At 52.8% G+C, this 23,995-nt stretch overlaps 7 protein-coding genes across 7 annotated transcripts; 1 reads left to right on the top strand and 6 right to left on the bottom strand.

Annotated features, from left to right (window-relative positions):
* Window positions 1-444: 444 nt before the first annotated feature.
* On the bottom strand, window positions 445-2,902 carry Triagg1_4751 (uncharacterized protein; the record flags this gene model as incomplete). The annotated part of the gene is made up of 3 exons (XM_062899189.1): window positions 445-513; window positions 581-2,145; window positions 2,233-2,902. 3 exons carry the CDS (start codon window positions 2,900-2,902, stop codon window positions 445-447), a joined length of 2,304 nt encoding a protein of 767 aa, XP_062756331.1.
* A 1,216-nt stretch (window positions 2,903-4,118) lies between these two features.
* On the bottom strand, window positions 4,119-10,517 carry Triagg1_4750 (uncharacterized protein; the record flags this gene model as incomplete). Its single annotated transcript, XM_062899188.1, has 2 exons — window positions 4,119-10,281; window positions 10,339-10,517. 2 exons carry the CDS (start codon window positions 10,515-10,517, stop codon window positions 4,119-4,121), a joined length of 6,342 nt encoding a protein of 2,113 aa, XP_062756330.1.
* Window positions 10,518-16,547: 6,030 nt separating this feature from the next.
* On the bottom strand, window positions 16,548-17,227 carry Triagg1_4749 (uncharacterized protein; the record flags this gene model as incomplete). The annotated part of the gene is made up of 3 exons (XM_062899187.1): window positions 16,548-16,583; window positions 16,632-16,699; window positions 16,831-17,227. 3 exons carry the CDS (start codon window positions 17,225-17,227, stop codon window positions 16,548-16,550), a joined length of 501 nt encoding a protein of 166 aa, XP_062756329.1.
* Window positions 17,228-18,524: 1,297 nt separating this feature from the next.
* Window positions 18,525-19,741, top strand: Triagg1_4748 (uncharacterized protein; the record flags this gene model as incomplete). The annotated part of the gene is made up of 2 exons (XM_062899185.1): window positions 18,525-18,560; window positions 18,620-19,741. 2 exons carry the CDS (start codon window positions 18,525-18,527, stop codon window positions 19,739-19,741), a joined length of 1,158 nt encoding a protein of 385 aa, XP_062756328.1.
* A 690-nt stretch (window positions 19,742-20,431) lies between these two features.
* Window positions 20,432-21,264, bottom strand: Triagg1_4747 (uncharacterized protein; the record flags this gene model as incomplete). The annotated part of the gene is made up of 4 exons (XM_062899184.1): window positions 20,432-20,638; window positions 20,764-21,091; window positions 21,147-21,209; window positions 21,254-21,264. 4 exons carry the CDS (start codon window positions 21,262-21,264, stop codon window positions 20,432-20,434), a joined length of 609 nt encoding a protein of 202 aa, XP_062756327.1.
* Window positions 21,265-22,080: 816 nt separating this feature from the next.
* On the bottom strand, window positions 22,081-22,562 carry Triagg1_4746 (uncharacterized protein; the record flags this gene model as incomplete). The annotated part of the gene is made up of 3 exons (XM_062899183.1): window positions 22,081-22,259; window positions 22,327-22,339; window positions 22,413-22,562. The coding sequence occupies 3 exons, from the start codon at window positions 22,560-22,562 to the stop codon at window positions 22,081-22,083; spliced, it is 342 nt and encodes a 113-aa protein (XP_062756326.1).
* Window positions 22,563-23,151: 589 nt separating this feature from the next.
* On the bottom strand, window positions 23,152-23,773 carry Triagg1_4745 (uncharacterized protein; the record flags this gene model as incomplete). Its single annotated transcript, XM_062899182.1, has 2 exons — window positions 23,152-23,215; window positions 23,268-23,773. 2 exons carry the CDS (start codon window positions 23,771-23,773, stop codon window positions 23,152-23,154), a joined length of 570 nt encoding a protein of 189 aa, XP_062756325.1.
* Window positions 23,774-23,995: the final 222 nt, after the last annotated feature.

The raw sequence follows: 23,995 nt of genomic DNA, 5'->3' as shown, positions 1-23,995 counted from the left end.
TCCTCCACCCCCGGCCCTTCCAAGGCCCAATCACCACCGCCATCACAGACCCCAAAGCCGCTTCCGGAACGCCGCTGGTCACACGGAGCGCAGGCCGGGATGCCGCTGAGTCCAACCCATCGGCCCAACATGAGCAGCAGCGCAAGTAAGGATTGATAATAGACACCGCACCTCGTCTTTTGTAGGTACAATTAGTAGGTATATTGATATGGATTAGTTAGCATCCCGTAGGCCCATCACTTGCGCTAAAAGAAAATAATACAACGTGAATACTCTCGCCCCCCGTGACGGGATGGTATAGCAAGTACACTGCACAGGCATATACACCATTGACAATGACAATCTGCCCATGAAATTCTCCAACACCAGGCTTCGGGTTTCCCCGGCCTCATCGCTGTTATACAAAATCAGATCATCCACCATGCATACATATACATCATGTCCTTAAATCAACTCATCCGTAATCGGCACATCCGCGTCAACATTCTTCATCTTGGCAAACGCCTTTTGATACTGCAGATACTGTTAGCTTCCATCCAAAAACCCCATCCGTTCGATATGCAACCGTAGTCTGTCTTACCTGAAGGATGAAATTGACAATGAGCGCAAGCATCATAGCCACGCTGATGATGATCGGCCCAACCATGTTGTCAAAGTCTTTGCCGCTCCTCTCCATAATCATGGTTCGGCGAGACTGCAGGATGCTGTAGCCCCAGATGCCCGCAAACGCCGCAATGGCAATGTACGCAATTCCAATCCACTGCGCAATCGCATTGTCTCCGGCAGCCGAGTACAGCGCCAGAGCCAGAGTGCCTTGCAGGATCGCAATGTGCTGCCATTTGAGAAACGTTCGCTCGTTGGCCAGCCATACCTTGGGCTCGACCTTGAGCTCTCCCGTGTTCTTGATCCACTGCGAAGGCTCCACTACACCGTCGGGGAGACGAGCCTGAGCTCGTTTGGCAACGGCATACTTGGAGAGGGACAGGCCAGGGAGAACGGACGACAGGGTCCCGTAGCCTGACTGCGCTCGGGAGCTGCCCTCTCCCTCTTCTTCTTGGCCTTGAGGAGGCTGCCTCTGCCGTAGAGATCGGGACAGGTACGCCGTGGCATCGGCCGCCATGCGATCAGCGAGATATGACTTTCCAACAGGTGAGCTCTGTGCTACCTTGTAAGAGCTTGGCACCGTTCCAATGAGACTTCCGACGGCCATGGCGTCATCGGCGCGCTGCGCCCGGCGTTGCTCCTCCTCCTCAAACGCCTTTTGCGGGTCCTTGCGGATATCCGTCTCGAGATCACCAAGCCAGAAGGGCAAGTTGTTCACGTAGTCGTCGAAGAGAGAGGCAACTCCGTGGACGAACTTGGAGAAGCGAGGGGTTGGGTGCACCAGGTGAGAGCCCATCAGATCCTCGATCCAGGATGGCCGCTTGCGGTTGCCGTCCTCCTTCAACTTGATCTCCAGCACGGCATAAGGAAATTTGGATACTTCGCTCTGGTTGATGTTCTGGAACGGGTACTTCATGTTGCTGTTGTCGATATCAGTTCGGTGCCACTCATTGGGATCTCGGCAGGGTCGCCTCTTGTCCAAGGTGTCCTCGCGGATAAAAGCGACGTCAGTGTCGATGGAGATGCGAACGCGGTCATCAGCAGGCTTCTGGAACGCGGTACGGACATAGTTGGCCCTCAACACTGGTGTCAGCTTTCTCCTCTGTTGGAATTCCTGGACCCTGGCAACGGTCGATTTGAAAGCTTCAATCTGCTCTGCGGTCGCGCCTTGTCTCTCCATCTTCTGTATCGCCTTTTCCGTCGAGTACTCTCCGTCGAGGAATTGCTTAATGTACTTGTCTTTGATTGTGAACTTTTGCTCCTCACTCCTGCCGGTGGCATCGGCCGACTTTTGCTCAACAAAGATTTCTGGTTTGGTGCTCAGTTGGCCGTACCATCGCAAACGTAAAGAAGTCACCTCCGACTGTTGTTCGACCTTTTCAGAGTATACCTCGAACTTGGAGTTGTCAAAATAGAGGGAGGTGATGGAAGGCGAGTCAGAGCCGTCAAGCTCCTTGGCGGATTGTTCGCTGTAGACGAGGGCGGGGAGGCGACGCAGGATCAGCGTCTTGACTTCCAGCAAGTTGTCGGGATGCACCCAGACTGCCAATTGCGTGTTAGTTAAACCAAACATAGCTTTCCTTTATAGCGGAAAGAGGACGAAATATAGTCAGCAGGTGCATCACTTACACTTGTGAGCCGTGTATCGCTCGCCGTTGTGTGTCTCTGCCGACGCCTCGAAATCGACCGGTGCCTGATCACCTTCCTCCAATTGCTGTCGAATGGCAAAATACATGACGGACAGCTTGTTCAGCAGAGGCGAGTAGCCCTGCTCCGAGTTGAAGGGGCGCTGGGCCAAGCTAAGCTGCATCATCGGCCGCACCTTGTAGCGATCGCCCCTCTTCCGGTCATGCTTCTTGACAATCTTGAGGAAGCTGGTATAGTTGATGTTGCTGTACTTCTTCAAGGCCTTGACCTCATTGGTGATCTCGTCGAGCTCTCCCTCGAGTTCCTTGAGCTTCGGGGTCAGCTCTTCGCGGCTGAGGCCTGGCTTGCTGCTCCCCTCGGCAGCACCGGCCTCGGCGCCGGACTCGGGAGGGGGAGCTAGCTCCTTGAGCTTCGCAAAAGCAGCCTCGACTCTCTGCTTCAGGGCATCGAAGCGCTCCTGTTGGAACTGGGCAACCTTTTCTAGCTGGACGTTGAAGATTTCGTCGCAGAAACGGCCCTCGTCCTCTTCGGTCCACACGGTCTCGTCATCCCTCTTGTCCTCTCGCAGGAGGCTCTTGAGCTTGCCGTAGTCGACGTACTTGTCCTTCCATGGCGGGTATATCGACTCGCGAAGGGTCTTTCCGAAACGCATTTCGTAGGTCTGCTATGGAAGATCAACCCCGTCGGCAAGCAATTGAACTGAATTGGAAGATGTATTCGTCGATTCGCCGCCTCCCAATGGGATGGGTCAACGTTGAAGCTTTGCCCTGCCTGGTGCAGCGGTGAATGGCTCCAGCTGCTAACTGAGCTGGAATGCAAGACTGGATGGCAAAACGAATGGAAGGAAAACCAACAAGGTATCGATGCAGCTAGGTACGCAGTTTGCGGCGAGAGCAAGATGAGAAGCAAAGTTCTGCCTCGAATGGTCCAAAGAAGGCAAAAAAAGAAAAAAAAAGAAAAAAAAACTTCCAGACAAAGGCGCGTACAAAGTCCAGCTCGTCTAGATCCCGCCACACGTGCCTCCAGGCCTTGCCCACGGAGGCCTTTGCACAGCTGCGAGCTTCACTGTATCCACAGCACTAATCTCATCCACAGCACCACTAATCTCATCCACAACAGCACTCATCTTCGATGCTACAGACCGCTAGCCTCACTGTCCGGGAAAGCCGCCAACCCCACTTGGGCTCCGTGCCGTTCCAAGCGCAAAAAAAAAGAAGCGAGCCTTCGAACTTGTGCCTACTTGTACATATTTTGACGGGCCTCAGTGGGTTCTCACTCCTTTAGTGCAACTACACAGCGGTTTGCAAGCTTGAGCCTATCACCCACGCCTTACGCAGCACGTGCGGTCCTCTGGCTTGCTACCGGAAGCAGCTCAAGCTGGAGCTACTGCACCGAAGCTGATGAGATCGGGCAAAATGACGCAGCTGCCCCGCAAGTCCCTTTGTTTGAGCCGATTGGACCAGAGCGAGAAGAGCATAAATACATGGATATAATACGAGAGTGTAAGAGCAGAATCGTCACTGATGGATGGAGCGAGAACAATGACAAAAGTTCAATTGAGCTTGTGGGCAGCAATTATTCCGAGCAGAATCAGTCAATTGATGGTGATGATTAAACTTCATCTTCTTTAATTACTTCATACAGCAAGCGTACATATCCGAGAAACTACTAGTATATGGACCAGAAGAAGTGGAACCGAGGCACAGTAAACACGTAAAATAATGTTGTGGTATCATTGCTAGAGATAAATATATCTGAAAACTAGAAAAAGAAAAAAGAAAAACAAGAAAACATATATGAAAGCTACCAGCTACATAGCACATATTCGATGATAAAACACCACGCTTCATGACTCGTCCCATGCCCCTTTACTGCGCTGCGATCTTGGTGAAAATCTCCTGTGCAGTCCGCTTCACAATACCACCCGTCACCGGCAAGTTGGTGCAGGCCTCCAGGTACAAGTCCACCTCACGGGCTGCCATACGGCCTTCGTTGATACCCCAAACGATGAGAGACTGGCCACGACGAGCATCACCGGCAGCAAAGACACCCTCCACATTGGTGCTGTACTTGCCAGGGGCAGTCTTGACGTTCTTCCGGGCGTCCTTCTCAATCTCATCTCCCAGAACGCGAGCCTCGGGTCCCAAGAAGCCCATGGCCAGCAGAACGAGGTCGGCGGGGAAGAATTGCTCAGAGCCCTCGACCTTCTTCATGTCCCAACCGCCACTGGGGTTCTTGGTCCACTCAACGCGAAGAGTGTTGATGCCCTTGACCTTGCCACTACCATCGTCGATAAACTCCTCGGACATGATGCAGTACTCACGAGGATCCTTGCCGTCGTGCTGGCGGACCTCCGTGTGACCGTAGTCGACACGGTAGATACGGGGCCACTGGGGCCAAGGGTTGTCGTTGGCACGCTCATCAGGAGGCTGAGGCAGCAACTCAAAGTTGGTGACCGACTTGGCGCCGTGACGGACTGAGGTACCAATGCAGTCGTTACCGGTATCGCCACCACCAATGACCACAACGTGCTTGCCCTTGGCAGAAATGTAGGAGTTGTCGGCAAGTTGAGAGTCGAGGAGAGACTTGGTGTTCTTGTGAAGGAACTCCATGGCAAAGTGGATGCCCTCCAGGTTGCGTCCCTTGATAGGGAGGTCACGAGCAACAGTAGCACCGGTGGCAATGACGACAGCATCGTTGCTGGCCTTGAGATCAGCGAGCGAAGGCTGGCCCTCCGCACCGATGGCTACGCCAGTCTTGAATTCGATGCCTTCGGCGGCCATGAAGTCGGTTCGGCGCTTCACAATTCGCTTGTCCAACTTCATGTTGGGGATTCCGTACATCAGGAGACCACCCAAGCGGTCGGCGCGCTCATACACGGTCACGCTGTGACCAGCTCGGTTGAGCTGATCGGCAGCAGCCAGACCGGCAGGACCAGATCCGACAATGGCAATCTTCTTGCCGGTGCGGACCTCTGGAACGCGGGGAACCATCCAACCCATCTCGAAACCACGGTCAATGATGGCACACTCAATCGACTTGATGCCAACTGGGTCGCTGTTGATGCCCAAAACGCAAGCTCCCTCGCAGGGGGCGGGGCAGACACGACCAGTGAACTCGGGGAAGTTGTTGGTCATGAGCAGACGGTTGAGTGCATCCTTCCACTGGTTCTGGAAGACAAGCTCGTTCCACTTGGGGATGATGTTGGAGATGGGGCAGCCGGTATCAGATTGACAGAAGGGGACACCGCAGTCCATGCAGCGAGCAGACTGGTACTTGAGCTCGTCCTCGTCGAGACGGGAGCTGATCTCGGCCCAATCCTTGGTCCGGGTAGCGACGGAGCGGTACTTCTCGGTACGACGAGCGTACTTCATGAAACCCTTTGTCTTATCGAGGACCAGAGCTCGCTTCTTCTTCTCGGCAGAGCTATCTCCAATAGCCTCCTCCATGTCCTGGAGCTTGGCGGCCTTGTCATCTTTCTTGCCGTGTGCGCTAGAAATCACGGGAAGGTTATATTCGGCGCGCTTGGCTTCTGCGGCCTTGACGGCCTCCTCTTCCAGGACGCGCTTGTAATCTGTAGGAAGCACCTTGACGAATCGAGGCAGAGCACGGTTGAAGTCGACAAGGATGCGTGCGGCCCGCTCAGATCCAGTGTAGTGGTGGTGATCTTCGATGAGACCGCGAACGTAGGCAATCTCAGCGGGATCCTCAAGAGGACCGTACTCGACCATTTCGGTGTTGAGCTTGGAGATGAAGTCCTTCTTCATGTCTAGCACATACGCAATACCACCAGACATACCGGCAGCAAAGTTACGGCCAGTGCTACCCAGGATAACGATTCGTCCACCAGTCATGTACTCGCATCCGTGGTCACCAACACCCTCGACAACGGCCGTAGCACCAGAGTTGCGGACAGCGAATCGCTCAGCAGCGACACCACGGAAGAAGCATGTTCCGGCTGTCGCACCGTACAAGCAGACATTGCCAATCAGAATATTCTCTTCAGCCTTGAACACGGCAGAACGAGGAGGGTAGACAATCAGACGACCGCCAGACAAACCCTTGCCGACGTAATCGTTGGAGTCACCCTCCAGTTCGAGAGTGATACCGGGTGCGAGGAAAGCACCGAAAGATTGGCCGGCAGATCCCTTGATGTTGACGTGGACGGTGTCGAGCGGCAGACCCTCTCCGCCATATCTCTTCGAGATCTGGTACGACAGCGAGGTTCCCATTGCACGATCTGTGTTGACAATGTCGCACTCAATTCGAGAGGGAAGGCCCTTGTCGAGAGTCAACTCAGCCTCGGAAATGAGCTTGTTGTCCAATCGAACGTAGAGCTTGTGGTCCTGCTTGCGGACGTTGAACGTAGCAACGCCGGGTCGGAGTCTGTGGGCAGGGGTCAGGAGCAGAGACAGGTCAATGTTGGCCGTCTTCTTAGTGCGCAAATCGTCTCGCATCTTGAGGACTTCGACACGGCCAACCATCTCGTTGATGGTTCGGAAGCCCAGCTTGGCCATGATGGCTCGGAGCTCGTTTGCCACATAGTAGAAGAAGTTGATGACGTGCTCAGGGGTACCAGTAAACTTCTTGCGAAGCTCGGGATCCTGTGTAGCGATACCCACAGGGCAGGTGTTGAGGTGGCATTTGCGCATCATGATGCAGCCCATGGCAATCAGAGGAGCGGTAGCGAAACCCCACTCTTCGGCACCCAGCAGACACGCAATAGCAACATCTCGGCCTGTTCGGAGCTGGCCGTCAGTCTGCACCACGACACGGCCACGCAAATCGTTGAGAACCAAAGTTTGGTGAGTCTCTGCAAGACCAAGCTCCCATGGGAGGCCGGCGTACTTGATACCGGTCCATCGGGAAGCACCAGTGCCACCGTCGTGTCCAGAGATCAAGATGTGATCAGCCTTGGCCTTGGCCACACCAGAGGCGACAATGCCCACGCCGACTTCAGACACAAGTTTGACAGACACGCGAGAACGAGGGCTCGAGCACTTCAAGTCATAGATCAACTGCTTGAGATCTTCGATGGAGTAAATGTCGTGGTGGGGAGGAGGCGAGATGAGACCGACACCAGGGGTAGAGTGTCGAGTACGAGCGATGGACTTGGAGACCTTGTGTCCAGGAAGCTCGCCACCCTCACCGGGCTTGGCGCCCTGTGCCATCTTGATCTGCAGCTCATCAGAGTCTGCGAGATAGGCAGACGTGACGCCAAATCGACCAGAAGCGACCTGCTTGATGGCAGAACGCATCGTGTCGCCGTTAGCCTGGCGCTCTGATCGCTCGGGATCTTCGCCACCTTCGCCGGTATTGGACTTGCCACCCAATCGGTTCATGGCGACAGCGAGGGTAGAGTGAGACTCCATTGAGATAGAACCGTAGGACATGGCACCAGTGCAGAAGCGTCGGACGATGTCAGTCCAGGGTTCGACCTGGTCAATGGGGACTGGATTGCAATCATCAAACTTGAAATCCAACAGACCACGAAGGGTGCAAGACTTGATCTGCTCGTACTCGCTTCGCGAGTAGGCCTCGTAGGACTTGTCATTCTTGGCGCGAACCGCATCTTGGAGGTTGGCAATGGCGGTTGGGTCGTTGACGTGAGCCTCGCCGCCGTCTCGCCAGTGGTATTCACCGGATTCTGGGAGGGCTTTGATGCCAACAGTATAGCGTGAAGGGAATCCGAGCTCGTGGAAACGGAAGGCGTCTTCGGCGATGAGCTCAAAAGTAAGACCCTGGATACGCGAAGCAGTGCCCCTAAAGCACCTCTCAACGACCGTTTCATCGAGGCCGAGAGCTTCGAAGATCTGGGCACCCTTGTAAGAAGCCAGAGTAGAAATACCCATCTTGCTCATCACCTTTAGGATACCGCCATCGCAAGAGTGCTTGTAGTTGCGGATGAGGTCGTCGTCGGACAACTTCTTCTTAAGAAGGCCCTCTCTGCTGAGCTTGAGGATACACTCCATGGCGAGGTAAGGGTTAATGGCGTCTGCACCGTAGCCGAGTAAAACACACATGTGGTGGACCTCGCGAGCTTCAGCAGTCTCGACCACCAAGGCGGCCATTGATCGCCACTTGTTGCTGACGAGGTGGTGGTGAACCATACCAGATGCCAACAAAGCAGACACGGCAATACGATCGGCAGAGGTTCCTCGGTCAGACAAAACGATGACACGGTCACGCGCCTCAATAGCCGCCGTAGCCTCCTTGCAAATCTCATCCAGATGCTTCAAGTAGCCTTGGACTCCCTCAGACTTGGGGTAAGTCAAGTCAATCGTCTTGACGGTCCACTCAGGGTGGATGGATGACATGTTCTTGATAGCATTGAATTCGGGAATCGACAAAATGGGGCTAGGAAGGAGAAGGCGGCCACATTGGGAAGCATCCATCTCCAACAGATTACCTTGGGGCCCAACATAGCACTCCAACGACATGACAATGGATTCTCTGATGGGGTCAATGGGTGGGTTGGTAACCTGCGCAAAGAGCTGTCGGAAGTATTCGTAGAGAAGACGTGGGGAGTCGGTCAAGCAGGCCAGAGGAGCATCGTTACCCATGGAACCCAGGGCCTCTTTCTCATCGGCAGCCATGGGGGCAAGAAGCAAGCTGACCTGCTCATGAGTGTAGCCAAAAGAGAGCATCAATGGATCTTCTTGGAAGCGAGAAGCATCAGGCTTGGGGGCCAAATCAAGCTTGGCCTCCAAGGTCTCCAGAACCTTGGGCATGGTGATCAATTCGCTGTCGAGCCATGAGCGGAAGTCGTATCTGTTTGCAACGGCAGCCTTGAGCTCCGCATCATCGATGATTCGCCCAGCCTGCGTGTCAACCAGCAACATCCTACCGGGCTGCAATCTGCCCTTCTGGACGACAGACTCTGGCTCAACGGGAATGGTACCCACTTCAGAGGCGCAAATGATTCGGTCGTCGTCCATGACATAGAATCGACAAGGTCGCAGACCGTTTCGGTCCAGGTTGGCACCGCAGTAACGACCATCGGCAAAAGTAAAGAGAGCAGGGCCATCCCAAGGCTCCATCTGGCAAGCAGCCCATTCGTAGAATGCAGCCTTCTTGGGGTCCATTGTGTCATTGCCCTGCCAAGCTTCGGGCACCATGAGCATGACTGCTTCGGGCAGAGAGAGCACACCGTTGATGGTGAGCAGCTCGAGGACGTTGTCAAAGGCGGCCGAATCGGATCCACCATCCTCGACAATGGGGTACATCATCTCCAACTCCTCCTTGAAAATGTCAGATTGCATCACACCCTCACGGGCACGCATCCAGTTCTTGTTGCCTCGCAGCGTGTTGATTTCACCGTTATGGGCAGCCCATCGCAGCGGCTGGGCACGATCCCACGACGGGAACGTGTTTGTGGAGAAACGCGAGTGAACAAGAGCGAAATGAGCCTCATAATCAGCGTTGACCAGATCGTGGTAGTATGAGTACACCTGCACGGGGGCAAGCTGTCCCTTGTAAACAATGTTCTTGTTTGATAGAGAGCACAGATAGAACCAGTTGTGAAGGCCAATGGTGTGAGTGGCGCGCTTTCGAAGCACGTAGAGCTGTCGCTCAAAGTGTCGCTCGTTGAACTGGGCTGGGTCGGTGACCTCTGGAGCATTGCCAGTGCCGTATGCGGAGGCAAGGACAACGAAGGGCTGGGCAATGATGGGCTCGCGGGACTTGGCCGCGGGACCAAGTAGGCTGGAGTCAACGGGAGGCCGTCGCCATCCCAAAACCCGCAAACCCAACGATTCGGCAACATCTTCCAGTTGCCTCTTGGACTCTTCAAAGGTCTCTTCGTCGGGCTTGAAGAACAGGTTTCCTACAGCATACTGACCCAGAGGAGGCAGTTTAATGTTCTCCTCTCTCTCGAAGTTCTTGATAAAGAACCTGTGCGGGATGGATGTCATAACACCAGCACCGTCACCATCTCGGGCGTCGGATCCCACAGCACCACGATGGGTCATGTTGCACAGTAGGTTTCGTGCATCACTGACAATTTTGTGGCTAGGCTTGCCCTTGATATGGCTATGATTTTCGAGTCAGCATCACCATACCCATTATGCAACTGTATGAGCAACTCACCAAGCAAAGCCTACACCACAGGCATCCTTTTCGTAAGAAGGGTCATACAGACCCTGCTTCACGGGCAGGGCACCAGCCCATGAATCATTGTTGTCCGCCTGATACTCATACGGGTGGTATTCCTCTTTTTCGGCGTCTAGTTCAATTTGTCGGTCGTCGAAGTCCTCGAGATAGCCCATGCTAGGCGAGGATCCGTTGGTGATTGCTGGTCTGGTACGATTGAAAGGAGAGTCCGTAGGCAAAAGCGTCCGTCGCAGTTTGGCAGAAGCTATGCCGCGGCAATCGAATCGTAGCTGCAGTGACGACAGAAGAGAATATCTGCGCTCAACACAGACCTATATCGACAAGGAAATTCAGTTAATGGATGATCTGCACAAGAAACTGAGAGATGACCGCGTAATAGAAGAAGCGAAAAATAAGCATGTGGGTGCGGGGAAATTAGGATGAAATGAATCAAATATCAGAGCAGACCAGACGAGTCGAGTCTCTTTCTAGTGCAGTGACAGAACCGTCTCCGCCGCTGCCGAACTGTCTGTCATCCATCCCATCACTCGAGGAGGTGCAGCCAAAAAAAAAACACCAGACCAGACCAGACGGGAAGCTTGTCGCACGAGGCAGGGCTGCAAACGCTGAGGCGAGAGCCGGTAACAGCGGGTGGGGGCCCTAGCTGGAGGCTGCAGGGGGGGCTTGTCTCACTGTGACTTAGCACTCGCAGCCCTAAGCCCCAGCGGACGGCCCTCCATTGCCAATTCCAATTTTTAAGCGTTTGCGCGCCCAACAGCATGTGAGACGATGACGCTCGTGTCGGGAATTTCCCCCACGATGCCCCTCATGCCCACAAAAACAGGCCATTTGCGTCCGCTTGGCGCCCGAGTCTTTGGCCGGTCCAAGAGCCCTTGCACTCGACAGCAATTATTGCTGCACGTCGCCGTCATCGGCAGAGAGAGGCGAATTGGCGCAGCTGGTGACAATATTGCACTTGGCCCCTTCCCTTGTGCCCCGAGCGTACAAGAAAAGAGTAGTGCATAGTATTGCACTTTGCGGCATCATACGGAGCACATATTCGCCAGGCTTGGACTCGGCCATGAGAGAGTTTCAAGCGCGGGGAAAAGAGTTGGACGAGCGGGACCAGAGGTAAGGGACCAAAGCATGTTTGCCCGCTCAAATTGCCTCAGATCGTCCAGACACCTATTCCGCAGCTTTTTTTCTCCTCTCTTCGGCAGTCGTGGCCTTGGATCTCAATTGAGTTCAAGCAGCGCCTATCATCGTTGGAGGTGGCAAGTTGGTTATGAGCTATCCGCGGAAGCCGCCAGAATCCTGATAACCTCGGCGACACTTCGATTCCTCCATCTCGAAAATAGAGTTGGCACCGGCAGACATCCATATGAATCCCGTGTGTTTCTGGCTTTTCGCACGCACTTGCTTTTGGGGTAAGGAGGCTAAGGCACGGGAATTGGGGGCAGGTCGAAAGCATTCTGCGGGAGAAGGGGAGTGAGAACCGTCAGCTTCGAATGACTTACAGGCTTATGATGTTCTTTTGGTATCAAGGAGGCGCTTTGCGCTCTAGTATATGAACAAGAAGCCACGAAGGAGAGCAGCGAGAGGGCGTAGAAGTAAAAGGAGGAAGAAAAAAAGTGAGGCAGAGAGGGGGGAGGGAGGGCAGAGGACAGCTTTTATGATAGAGTTGGAGGCGCCCGTCTGTCTCCATTTCCCCGGCGTGCCCCCATCAGAGAGCATCTCTTCAAGCGCACGTCTCTGCCAAGCCATGGATCTCTCAAGAAAGTGGTCCGAGCAGAGTGTCGGCCACGAAAAGAAAGAGAGAAAAAAGTCCACTGGCTCGTAAATTACCAGGATACTGGTCTAGAGTTGCAACCGACAGTGGGGGGCGTTGAGCATGGCGCAACACCAAACGCCTGAAATGCGGCGTTCTGACTGGTGCAACGCCTCCGGGCTAGAGACGAACTCCCAGGCATTTCGTGCGGACCGATCTGCCCCTCCGTTGATGGCCCAGCCTGAAGCACATGTCAGAAAACACCGCAAGCTCCGGGGGGTGTGCCAAAGGCAATTTCCGTATACAAGTATATTTCGTCGAATCTCAACTTGCAAAGTATGGGGACGCGGGATGGGGGGTTTCATTCGTTCGTCGTACATGTGCGGCGCCGATGCGCGGAGGCAACGGCCCCTCCAGCCTGCAATTCTCGTCTCACTGATGTCAGTTGAAGCTGTCTTGAAGGGGAAGACGCCGCACTAGTCTCGGGGTCTTGACATGGGAGCTGCCTGGATGAGGCCTTGCTTTTCCATACTAAACCAGTAGTCCAAGCGCTGCCATGGAGGTTTGTACGAGTGTTGCCGTGTTGGTTGACGAAGCACGCATCTGATGATCTCCGGCAAGGCACGTCATCCCTCGCACTTCTGCAAGAGGGTGATGGCCCTCGGCTGTAGCAGCGAGCCAATTGCTCGGCATCTGTTTCGTTTCCCAGACCCGGTCCTCTCCGACCAAAAGGCGTGTAGTCGGAATTAGATGAAGCTCTCGCGGGCCTGTGCCAGAGCGCTGTACGTAATGGGCCTCAGGCAACACCGCTGATTTATCCAGACTTTCCCAATTAGGCTATCGATTACCCTCGAAAACAATATTATTACCCCCATAAAACCTTGCCATTACCCCCAGGAAACTCGCAGCTGTATTCGCATTACCCTCACATTACCTGCGAGAAACTGAAAATTTTCGTCTTGCGGAGCGCACGGCGTTGAGGACAACATGTCCGCATGGGATGGCAATTTCCATCAGTCAGTCTCTAGCCGGCAATGGCTGCGAGCAACAATTCAGCTACGAGTACGCCGAGCAGCTTTCCAATTCCGTCGCTTCTTCTTGCAACCGCCGGCCTTGTCCACCTCATGCAGAGGCCCCTCCTTTCTTTTCGCCTCATCGCCTGCTGTCACAGTAATGTGCTACGACTAATTCCCAGCCCTCTGGTTGGCTCCGGGCGGCTGACGCTCATCTCAGCCTATCTCGATGACTAGAGCCAGGCTTATCCAGTCGTCGAGAGAAATTCGGTTTGCAACACGCGTTGTGTAAGAGAAATCTGGGAGCTAATGATGCCCGAATGCGGCAGGGTATCCCATCAAACCCCACAGCATCTCTGCTATTGTGCAAGGGTCATCCCTACACACCAGGTAGGCCCTGCGACCGATGCACACGAGGATCTGTGGCTGACGGCTTGGAGCTTAGCATCGCTGCCAATCAAGACCAGCCTTTTCCAAATCCTGACCCCTGCGTGGCCGATGTCGCGCTCAAGCTTCGACGCCAGCGAGGCATGCTCTTCAAGGACCGGGGGGGGACCCTAAAATGCCACCAAGCCATGCCATTTGGCGTCTGGAGAGCCGGACCCGAGGTGGCAGAGAAATCGAATGCAGCGCCGTTTTGTTTTACCCATACGGCGCCATTGCGAGACTACTGCGACAAGGGACAATGAGATACAGCGTACGAGTACGCAATCTCGGAGACACGGCAGCCCTCGCGACCTGGCACATGGGCGACCAGCCTGTGTCGCTTCTCGTCGTCATGGCCACACGTGCCATGGCGGCTCACTGTTGCTCGACATGCCTAAACAGAAAGGTCGGTTGCAGTGTCCAGCTGCAAGATGGACAAGATGAGGATGCAGAACCGGGGTTGGGCATGCGCGGACGATGCAGACAGCAGCCGGGGGTGCTGGGCCGCAGATTGCTTTTATGGATTTTGCCCGCGCCAGCGGCGCCATGCTTGCAGTATTCAAAGCGACGAGACCAAACGGGAGAGCACCCATCTCGACCAAGACTCGTTCTAGGAAACCTCTTCGGCCAATAACGCACCAGGCCCCGACACCCGCAGCATGCACGGAGAGGAGAGACAGACACCATTCTGGTGACTCTACCCGTACTCCGTACTCTTGCGATGCCACCCCCCTCTTGGTCCGTTTCTGCCTGTTTACAGTATAAGGGACACGACGTATCCGTACGAGTACCTCGTCGGCCCATCTGCGCGTGGTGGTACTTCGGCGTTGCTCACTCAAAAAATCGACATCATAAAACCGGCGCCCGCAGCCAATCAGCATCCCGGCCTTTGGCTTTCTGTCCTTATCTCAGGCCAACCAAGATTGCCGGCCCGTCGCCCGAATCTTTAACGCTACAGATAGCGGCAGTAAATAGCCTGGAGCTACCTGGCGCTGATACGAGCCATCTCGCCACAGACGAAGATGGTCTCGTTTTGAGGGTCCTCCCATGGTTGCACTCACACAAGGCATGGTGACATCCGAAATGAGGTGATGGCCCTGCTACTTGCACGTACAGGTACTCGTGCCCCAGAGATGCTACCAGCCGTGTCCCTACCTACAGAGTTCACATGGAAGTTACATCTCCATCACGAGATATCACTACGACTTCTATGCCGTACTCGTACAGCTCCAAGAGAAGAAAGGGTACGAATACTCTGGAGGAAACGGACAGACCAACGGCCACAGGGTGCTACCTACCGGCCCAAACAAACAGGCCATTTTCCATCTGAGGCAATATTTGTATTTTTTTTTTTTTTTGGCAATTCGGAACGTCCTAATTCAACCACACCAAAACCCACCCAATACATGCATTATGCTTCTTTGTCAGGATAAAATGCAACGGCGCCTATTCCTTCCGCCGTCGACTCCTAATTAACCAGGGCCTATTTTCCCGAGCCAGATGGCGGGGCCGGGGGGGTGTGTGGCGTGGCCTTGTTCCAGATCACTGGTGAATGCATCGCAGATTGGTGAGGGCCTCGTTGTACTCATAGAATCTTATAAATACCAACACGGAGAAGCATCTCGGCACCGGCAGCGCTGCGTGAGACGGAGCATCAAAAAAGTCGGCTACAACATGACACCAATGTGAGACTCGACCGAAGTCGGTCTTCATGCTGCTGTTGCAAGCGACTCGAAGCTGGTAAACCCTGTCATCAGCTCTTCAACCCTTACAGCCGGGTTGAAACATCTGCCGCTCGTTGTGCGGCCGTTTACGGAGGACACAAGTGAAGCTCTACGGAGAGGATGACATGTGCCTGGTCTTGCTGGGTATGCTGACAAAAGGGGAGTTTAGAAAGCCAGCCGATATTGGGGCATCTTCACTTTCGGACGGATGATTACTCGGCCTTTACTACTTGATATCCATCTAGCACATCCTGTTTTTGGTGCTATGCCGACGACGTTGCAGACGAATTCCCGATGGTTACAGCTAGGGCGCGGCTCAATACGCTTGCTCACCGAAGACGGAGCATGAGTACTACCCCCATGTTACAAGCTGTCCACAGTAGGGAAAATGAGGATGGGGGTACATGGGCATTCCGAAAACTCCCGATATCCACCCTGACCTCTGGTCACTTTGTCTCTCAACGTGCCAAGAGGAACGACTATTATTGTTTGTGCCTCATCGTGCCTCATCGTTCGATTGGCATCTGAGTCATCTCAGGAAGCCTCCGATGGGCATCCTTTTTTTTTTTTTTTGCTGAGCAGCCACAATGCCTACATGGCTTGAGGGTGGCTGCCGATAGTGGCGAATACGGTGGATGAGGCTGGAGCTACATAAAGCCTTTTAGATGTGGCTATCACGATGTTTACTTGATGTACCTTGTTCGTAAATGATCCGTCAAATTGTATCAATACACTCTAGGGACGAAGCACGGAATAATGTATGCGCAAGTATGAGTACTCGTGGTGATTTTGGGAGTGATTATTCAGCACCCTAGCAACTGCGTAGAGTTTGAGGCTTTGAGCGTTGAAACCGGTTGTGGAGGAAAGTTGTTTATTTACTACTACAGGCATTTACCTATTAGGTAGGTGGCAAGTTGGGCAGTAAGTAAATGCAGTGCGTGCATTAGAGGTAGGTATTCAATTCTTGAAGTATCTGCTACGACTATGTTTAGCTAGTATTCAGTATCACTTCTGATGCGAGATGCTGAATAGCAAAATTGGCATCCTGACGTGTGGCCGCAGTATAGGCATTATTGAGTTGAGAATATGCTAGAAAGTGGTCGAGTAGAGGATATCAAACAAGTTTCATCGTAGAACAAACAAGCCAATAAACAAGTAAACAAATAAACAAAAAGACATGGTCGATCTCGTGGCTTCCGTCGTATTGACAGATCCTTGGTGCATATTTTCCCATACTGCTCCCTATCATGGTAGAAAAGGAAGATGTTTATGTTCTTATTCAATAATACCCCTCCTGAGCTGTGTTTTCATCTGTAATTAGAACTGAGTGTGAACATTGATTCATTCGAATAAACTTACCAGATAATTCCAGATCTTCATACTCAACCCATGCGGCATAGTACTCAAATCAACAACAAATGCGCCATCTTTAAACAGGTTATTCAGTATAGTTCCAAACAAAAACATTGATATAGGGGTTGGATAAGTTGAAAAAGAAATGGAGTAGTTTGGCAAAATAAAAAAGGCAAGGTAAATATCACGGAGGCCAGAAACTTACCTTCTTGCATAGTATCCTCAATATATGTATTCGAATCCTTGTACATTTGAATAAGCCCAACGATGTATTGCGTATCCTCCTCTCGCGGGAGGTTCTCGACCGCAATTTGAAGCCTCATGGGGTCGAACTGCCGGGCTCTCCGAGAAATGGATTCCCCGTACCTCTCTATCAGCCAATCAGGCAGGAGAGAGGATGGTAATGAACTGTCGTCTGACATGGAGATAGGGCTTGAAGACCGTTCCGCGGGTGAGGAGGGTAATAAACAGTCGTCTGCCGTGGTGAAGGGACTTGAAGACCGCTCCATGGGTAAGGATGGTAATGAACTGTCGTCTGCCATGGTGAGAGGACTTGAAGACCGTTCCACGGGTGAGGAGGGTAATGAACTCGCGTCTGCCATGGTGACCTATGGAGTTTATTGTAGTGACGACAAAGATAATCAGTAACAGTGGTAATGGCAAGTCAAAGCTGGCGGTTGGAGTTTCGATGTTGATTTAAATAGTTTAAAAACGTAGAGAGATATGGTGACAGCTATGATGAAGAATGAATAAAGAGAGAAAATCCTGGGGAATGGAAGGGTTTATATAGACAAACAAGAAGAGAAAAGTCAAAAATGAGAATTTGATTTGGGAAAGTATATGATTTGTTCGCAATCACCCGCCCCACTGAGAAGAGGACAGAGAAAGTTACATGCTTGAGAAGAATCACCCGCTTTTGATTTGTGCGGACAAAACGATATAAAGTATAAAATGTTGTAAAATTAAACTCGATCGGCGATGAAGAGCTTAGGGGCGATTGGTTGATAAACAGCTGGCGGTATGTAAAGCATAAGAGTGCCCGTATATAAAGAAGCTTTGCTTAACCCGTAGAGAAGACCCAGAGAGAATTTCATGCCACATTATACAGTTTGGCTCTCTCTCACAGAAAACTTACACCAGATAGCGCTGTCGATTGCCCGGCAACCCTACCTAGCTAATCTATCTCTACGGATCTCGCACGATAACGAACAAAACACTTGTTATTGTTGTTAACACAGTCAGTCCAGCTAAGTACCCTTCCACCTAGCAGACAGTCAGAAAAGATTTCAGCGAGTTGGAACAGTTCACTGACGCCGTACAGCATGCCGCGTAAAACGCGTCAACGGTAGGCATAAAAGGGTCAGCATCAACCCACTGAAGAGCTGTTCAACGCAACGAAACGCAACGAAACGCAAAGTACCTAGCCAGCTAGGTCATCGTCTGGTTTCTAGCTGATTCCTCTTCCTGTTTTATTAATTTTCAAGTCCGCAAGGACTGAAGGTCCTTGCTTGTCATAGGTTGTGTATATAAGAAGTCCTGCCCCCGACTTTGTGATAGTATAACTTAGACCTTTCATCAACACATTATGACACCCAACCTATACATCTCAACAGGGTCTGCCGAATCCGAGATCAGAAGGCCTCCAATACGGAGAATTAAGTCACACCCCCTTAAACTGTGTAATAGGAGTCAAATTCATCCCCATAGGCTGGCTTGCCCGGTTACATATCTTCGTTCGCGCCTAACCAGATAGGCGCCATAAGCGCCAAGCGGGTCTTGGGCCAATAACAGTCCCCAGCCGGTGTTATCAACGAATAACATTGAACCCACCCGACACATCTTAGGGACCTCATCATCACAAGCTCTGCCAATTGACAGCGTAGGCTGTCATGCTCTCCAATGTTTACGACACTCCCAGATTTTACGCCGCGAGATGTAAGAATGTCTTTGGCCAATGGCCTTGCCCGAAAACCACTAACTGACTCGGGATTTAGTCGCACACTCTGTGGTACTCGTCCTCTAGGAATCCCTTCATCCCCCCCGGACCTGTCGATAGCCTACACGCAGATCCGAACAGCAGCCACCATGGTCCAACGCATTCGCGCCAGCGCGGGCAGATGCTGGAGCGAACGCTGCTTGCACGCCTTGCCGCAGATGAGCATAAGATGCAGCGACGCCGGATGAACGTGCAGAACTTTGGCAGCACTTGGCTAAAACCTCCCGGAGTGCCAAAGACCTTGCACCAGATGCGGGAGGAGAAGCGTGAACAAGAAGAGCACCAGGAAGCCATGCGACGAGAGCAACTTGCTCAAGAGCTGGCCGAAGCCGAGGGTGGTGACACGATGGATGACGGCATGATGGATGACGTCCAGCTCGACGGGGCGCAAGATTTGGATGACGAAATCCCAGATGCAGACGACGGCTTTGACCCAAGCAGCGATGATGGCGAGGAGAATGAGGATGAAGATGGTGACGAAGAGGCAGATGGGGAAGAGGAAGCAGATGAAGAAGCTATACGAGAGGAACGGCAGCATGGCTTGGTGGCAGCCCGAATAAGGATGACGGATGACACGTTCCGGGAAGCACTTCTCCATGGTGACCCAGAAGTGGATGGCAGCGTATACGGCGATGATGATGAAGAATACGAAGAAGGGGATCGAGAACAGATTCTCGACGAGGTCGGCTTTCCCTACGATGATAACCTAAATGATGGCACGGCTGATGACATGGATGCCGACCTCGACGATGATATTCCCGAGGCTGAGGACGGTGGCTACGAGCACACCGACTCCGAGGCCGATATTAGCAGCTTTGTCCGAGGCGAAGAGCAAGAAGACGAAGATGTGGACGTCGAGGACGAGGACGAAGCCATAGAGGAGGATGAAGAAGGTGAAGGTGATACCACCGACACACACGACCTCAGCTTCATGCCGGCGCGCGCTACACCCCTCGCCGCCCCTCCGTCCCCCACGTTGCCGCGCCATATGGGCTTCCGCGCGGGTCCCCGCCCAAGCATCGACCTGAGTGCACTGCTGTCGCAGGACGAGAGCAGCATGATGATGATGGAGAGTAGCCCTGCGGTGATGATGAGGAGAAGGCCGGGCCAGAGGAAGTAGGTTGTTTTTGTTGGTGTTGTGTGGAGAGGAAACATAGCTTAGATACCCCCCGGTTTTTATAGAGCCCTTTTTTTCGAGGAAGGAATAGATGAAGCAGCAGCTAGTATACGAATGCTGGCGGCATGATGCCTTTGATATCACATGGAGGGAATGCAAATGGCTGAAGCAGTGTGTTCGTTAATAGATGGGACGGTTCAAGGTGTGAAGAAGAAGAATAACAGCTAGTAGTAAGCCTGGTAATGATATTAAAACATTTATATAAATAGCCTTTGCCTGTATCAAGAGTAAAAGAAAACAACCACTCGCTTTTATTTCACAGCCAAAGACAAGTTCCTCTTCTTTTTTTCCCCCCTAGTTGGGCAACCCATGTATCCATTTGGGGAGGGAAAATGAGATAACTGGGGAACAACAAACACCCAAAACGCCAGCCCAAGATGCAACTTGTACAAATATTTGTTGGCCGAGAGAGAAGAAGCGAAAGCACGTATGGTTTCCGCCGCAGCCACCAGCCAAGAATCATCGGTCGTTACAGCAAAGAGAGAGAACTCGGAAAAGCCCGTGATGAGGGAATATACATCGTAACAAATAGAAAGAAAAGGTCAACATCATTCTATCGTATCTCTTCGTAAAAGGCCGGAAGGGAAAAAAAAAAAGATGATAGGTCAAGGTGTTTCCCCGGCGAAAATTCGTTTAGAACAGCCAGACGTATATGAAGAGCATGGCGACGGCGAAGAAGAAGAGCAGCCACCACTTCCAGCTGACGCCGCTGCGCTGGGCCATGATGAGCATGCGGTTCATGGTGCCGCGGAGGCGCATGCGCGTCGAGTCAAAGGTGTCGTTCATCTTCTCGGCGAGGGCGGAGGATTCGCGGATTTCGTCGCCGATGGCAGCCGTCATCTGTGATTTGCGCGCGCTTGGCGTTAGCCATGAACTTTTTGTTTTTATTCCCTATCCTATCTCGCATTTCTTTTTTTTTTCCGCGAACGAGACGGGAGATGTTGCAAAGGATGCGCCGAACTTACGTCTTTGAGGACCCTGACCTTGCCCAGGATGCCCACAACCTGGTCGTCGTTTTGGCTCTCCAGCTCGTTCAGCACCGCGTCGCTGTACTGCCCCTTCTTGTTGGGCGTCGCAGTTCGGTACGAATGAGAGGGCGACCCGGCGTCGCCGTAACCATTGCCCGCTGAAGGAGAGTATCCTCCATGGCTGCTGTAGCCGTAGCCTCCTCCTACGCCGGCGTTGGGCGAGGGAGACGGGCTGGGTCTCGTTCGCTGTGACTGATCGCCGCCGTTGTATCCCGCAAAGAGCATGCTGCGGGAGTCGCGCTGGTGAAGCGACGAGGCTCCGAATCTGTATTGCGGTTACAGAAGGGTTAGCCGTTTGCTCTAGCATCGCAGATTGCCACCCAAAAGGACGGCGCGACGGGGGAGTCGTCGGGCGCGCGCATCGTCGAATGTTGCCTCCGCGCCTGGAGTAGGTCGAATAGGGTAGGTTGAATCCAAGGTCACTCACCTTTGCGACATGATGAGAACGGAATAAGCAAGAACCACACAATAAAAAAACAAAGAAGCCAGCGAATTAAAAGGGGGTGTTGTATGAAGAGAACGAAGAAGGCGGTTTTATTGTCGAGAAGAAAATGCCCCTTGGGGGAAGTTGGAATATTCCATGCAAGCAGTTTTATGGCTTAGGTGGTCTTGACCATAATCTGTCAAGAGTGGCGTTGGCAACTTTTTTGGAGGTTAGGGGGGAGTACGTACCCCAGCCATTGTGGCGGCTAAAGCCAACCAGCGCTCTTGTGGCTTGTCTGGGGACGCAAATAATCAGTAGGCCTTCCCGATGGATGATACAAATTCCGATACACAGCAGTGATTGAATCTCTACGAAGGCATCTGCTTGTCTCGAGGCTTTACTCGTTATCTTGATACAAGATGGTAAACTACATACAGGTGATCAGCTGCATCTGTCAAGGGTATGCGTGAGCCTACAGTAGCAACGAACGGTGAAGCTTAACTGCTGGTGGGCCATTCACTCAGTGTGGGGAATGGCGGGACACAGGCAAGGCTCCAAGAACACGATGCGGCCTCAATGGCGGCGTGTGCAATTTTCAACGTCTCTGTTCTCCCCCGACACAGGGTGGCAACTAACGCCTAGCTAAATAGCAAACAGAGAACCTTTTTGTCGTTACATGACCCATCGGCCAAGGCACTGGGATCCTCCTCGATAGATGTCCAGCTCCCCTCCCAATCACCCGAGCTTTTAACCTTGGTGAACCCATAAACATTAACATCATAGACTTGTCAGTCATCCAATGGCCTCGGAAGCCAAAGGGGTGCACTTGCTTAACCGTCCATCTCGGTGTCCTCATGGGCAGGCTGGAAGTCCTCGTCATCCTCATCCTCGTCGTCGTCCTCCATGGGGGTCTGCTCAGCGGCCCTGGCGTAGTCAATCTGGGCACCACGAGTGCGGCGTCCACCCTCGACAATGTTGTTCAGGTCAATTTCTTCCAAGCCGTCCTCTTCTACTCAAAGTGGTTAGATGGCCCATGGCTCTGCTGGGGGAAATAGTAGCTGATGAAGCAAATTTACCTGGCTCAGCATTCTACCGTGAACGTTGTTAGCTACCTGGCACTGTGGACGGACACGTTATGGACACGGATGGCACATGAACTTACCTCATCTTCATCTTCATCATCGTCGTCGTCCTCATCGTCGTCCTCATCCATGGCGGTGTCGTGAGGAACATCGTCCTGGGCCGCCTTTCCCTTGCCCTTGCTCTCAGCAAAGGAATCCTCGCCGTGAGGGTTGGTGACTCCGTCAGACATTTTGGGTGCAGGTAAGTACGCGAAAAGTGGTTTGTTAAGATGAAAGATTGCGAAATGACCAAGGGATGAAGTGCTCCTGAGAAGAGTGAACGGTCAGTGTTTTGGTAAGGTATAAGTAGGGCGGGCGAGCTCGAGGTGGATCGGGTAGTGCTTCGAGCTCTTTTAACATGGAGGCAACTCACCAATTGAAAGACGCAGGTTGGGTGCGCAGCAACACGTCTAGTCTACTTATGGACTAGCGCATATCGAGATTTGTGTCTACAAGTCACGTGGTCTCATCTTAGACAAGATCGGGAGACAAGGGACAGGCAACAAGGGAGAGAGATGGATGACTGCTGTTGGATCGTTTCAGCATAATCCAGAGTGCAGTGCAATTGTTAGTTAAACATGTAGATGGACCAATGGGCAGGCAAGAGTCTTATCATAGGGTATTATGTATCAACAGAAAAGCATTATAGTCATGTACCTTAGGCAGATGGTGGTGAGAGGACAGGGATCACAAAGGCAACCGCAACAGCTCGACCCTTGCCAGCGACCATCCCATCACGGAAGCGTATGTTCAGATTGATGTATACTTCAATTGTCGGCTCTATTTCTCGCTGCCTCCTCCACTCACTGCCAGGAAAACAATAATGGCAATCACCCACCAGTATCTGTGTGCAGTTAGTACCATACGCTATTCTGGGGATGCAAGGCGCAACGTACTTTTGAAGGGGCGTCTTCTCAACCTCCTCAACCTTCTTCCCCTCTGGCGATAGAACAATTGGCTTGTTCAGCTCTGGCTGCTTGCCCTTGAGCACCGGCAGCACCACCGCTTGCGGGCCAAAGTCCCTCGTCTGGCCCGCATCGATCCTTACGCCCTTGAGAGCAGCACTGAGAAGCTCGCCCTTTTCATCTACTGAGAGTACCAAATTGGGTGAGAAGCCCTTGCCAAAGTTGTCCACCGAGGCAACAGTTGTGCCAGATATCCACCGCGCAGACTTGACGTCGTACAACCCGACGCGGACCAGCTGTGTAGACTCCGGGATTTCGGGAGCTTCGTAGGAGATGATGGAAGAAGACCCGCTGATGCTAGGATCGTATGCCACTTCGGCGAGGAGGCTGGGTGACTCGGAGTTTTCGACGGGCTGGACATAGATTTGCGCCGTGTGGAAATCGGCCTGGACCAGAGCTGCGGCACACAGGGCCGAGAGGAGGGCAATGACGCGCATGGTGCCCACACAAGGCTGAGCCTGTCCTTTTGCGGGAGACTTGCAGAGAAGCTGTTGAAGGCGGTGTTGCGTTCGGCTCAGCACGAGTTCAAGCAAGTGTCGTTACCTGGCCTCGATTGCGATAAGGCAAGCAATGGTGGAGCATTGTAAGGTACCTGCTGGTGCTGCTAAAGCTCCGTGCCGAATACGTACTTCTGGAGCGGTGGGTTTCGGCAGCACGTG

Source organism: Trichoderma aggressivum, assembly GCF_033847375.1.
Source record: "Trichoderma aggressivum f. europaeum strain CBS 100526 chromosome Unknown scaffold_015, whole genome shotgun sequence".
Taxonomy (NCBI): domain Eukaryota; kingdom Fungi; phylum Ascomycota; class Sordariomycetes; order Hypocreales; family Hypocreaceae; genus Trichoderma; species Trichoderma aggressivum.
Note: the sequence above shows the minus strand (reverse complement) of the source record. Positions and strands in the feature narration are given on the sequence as shown.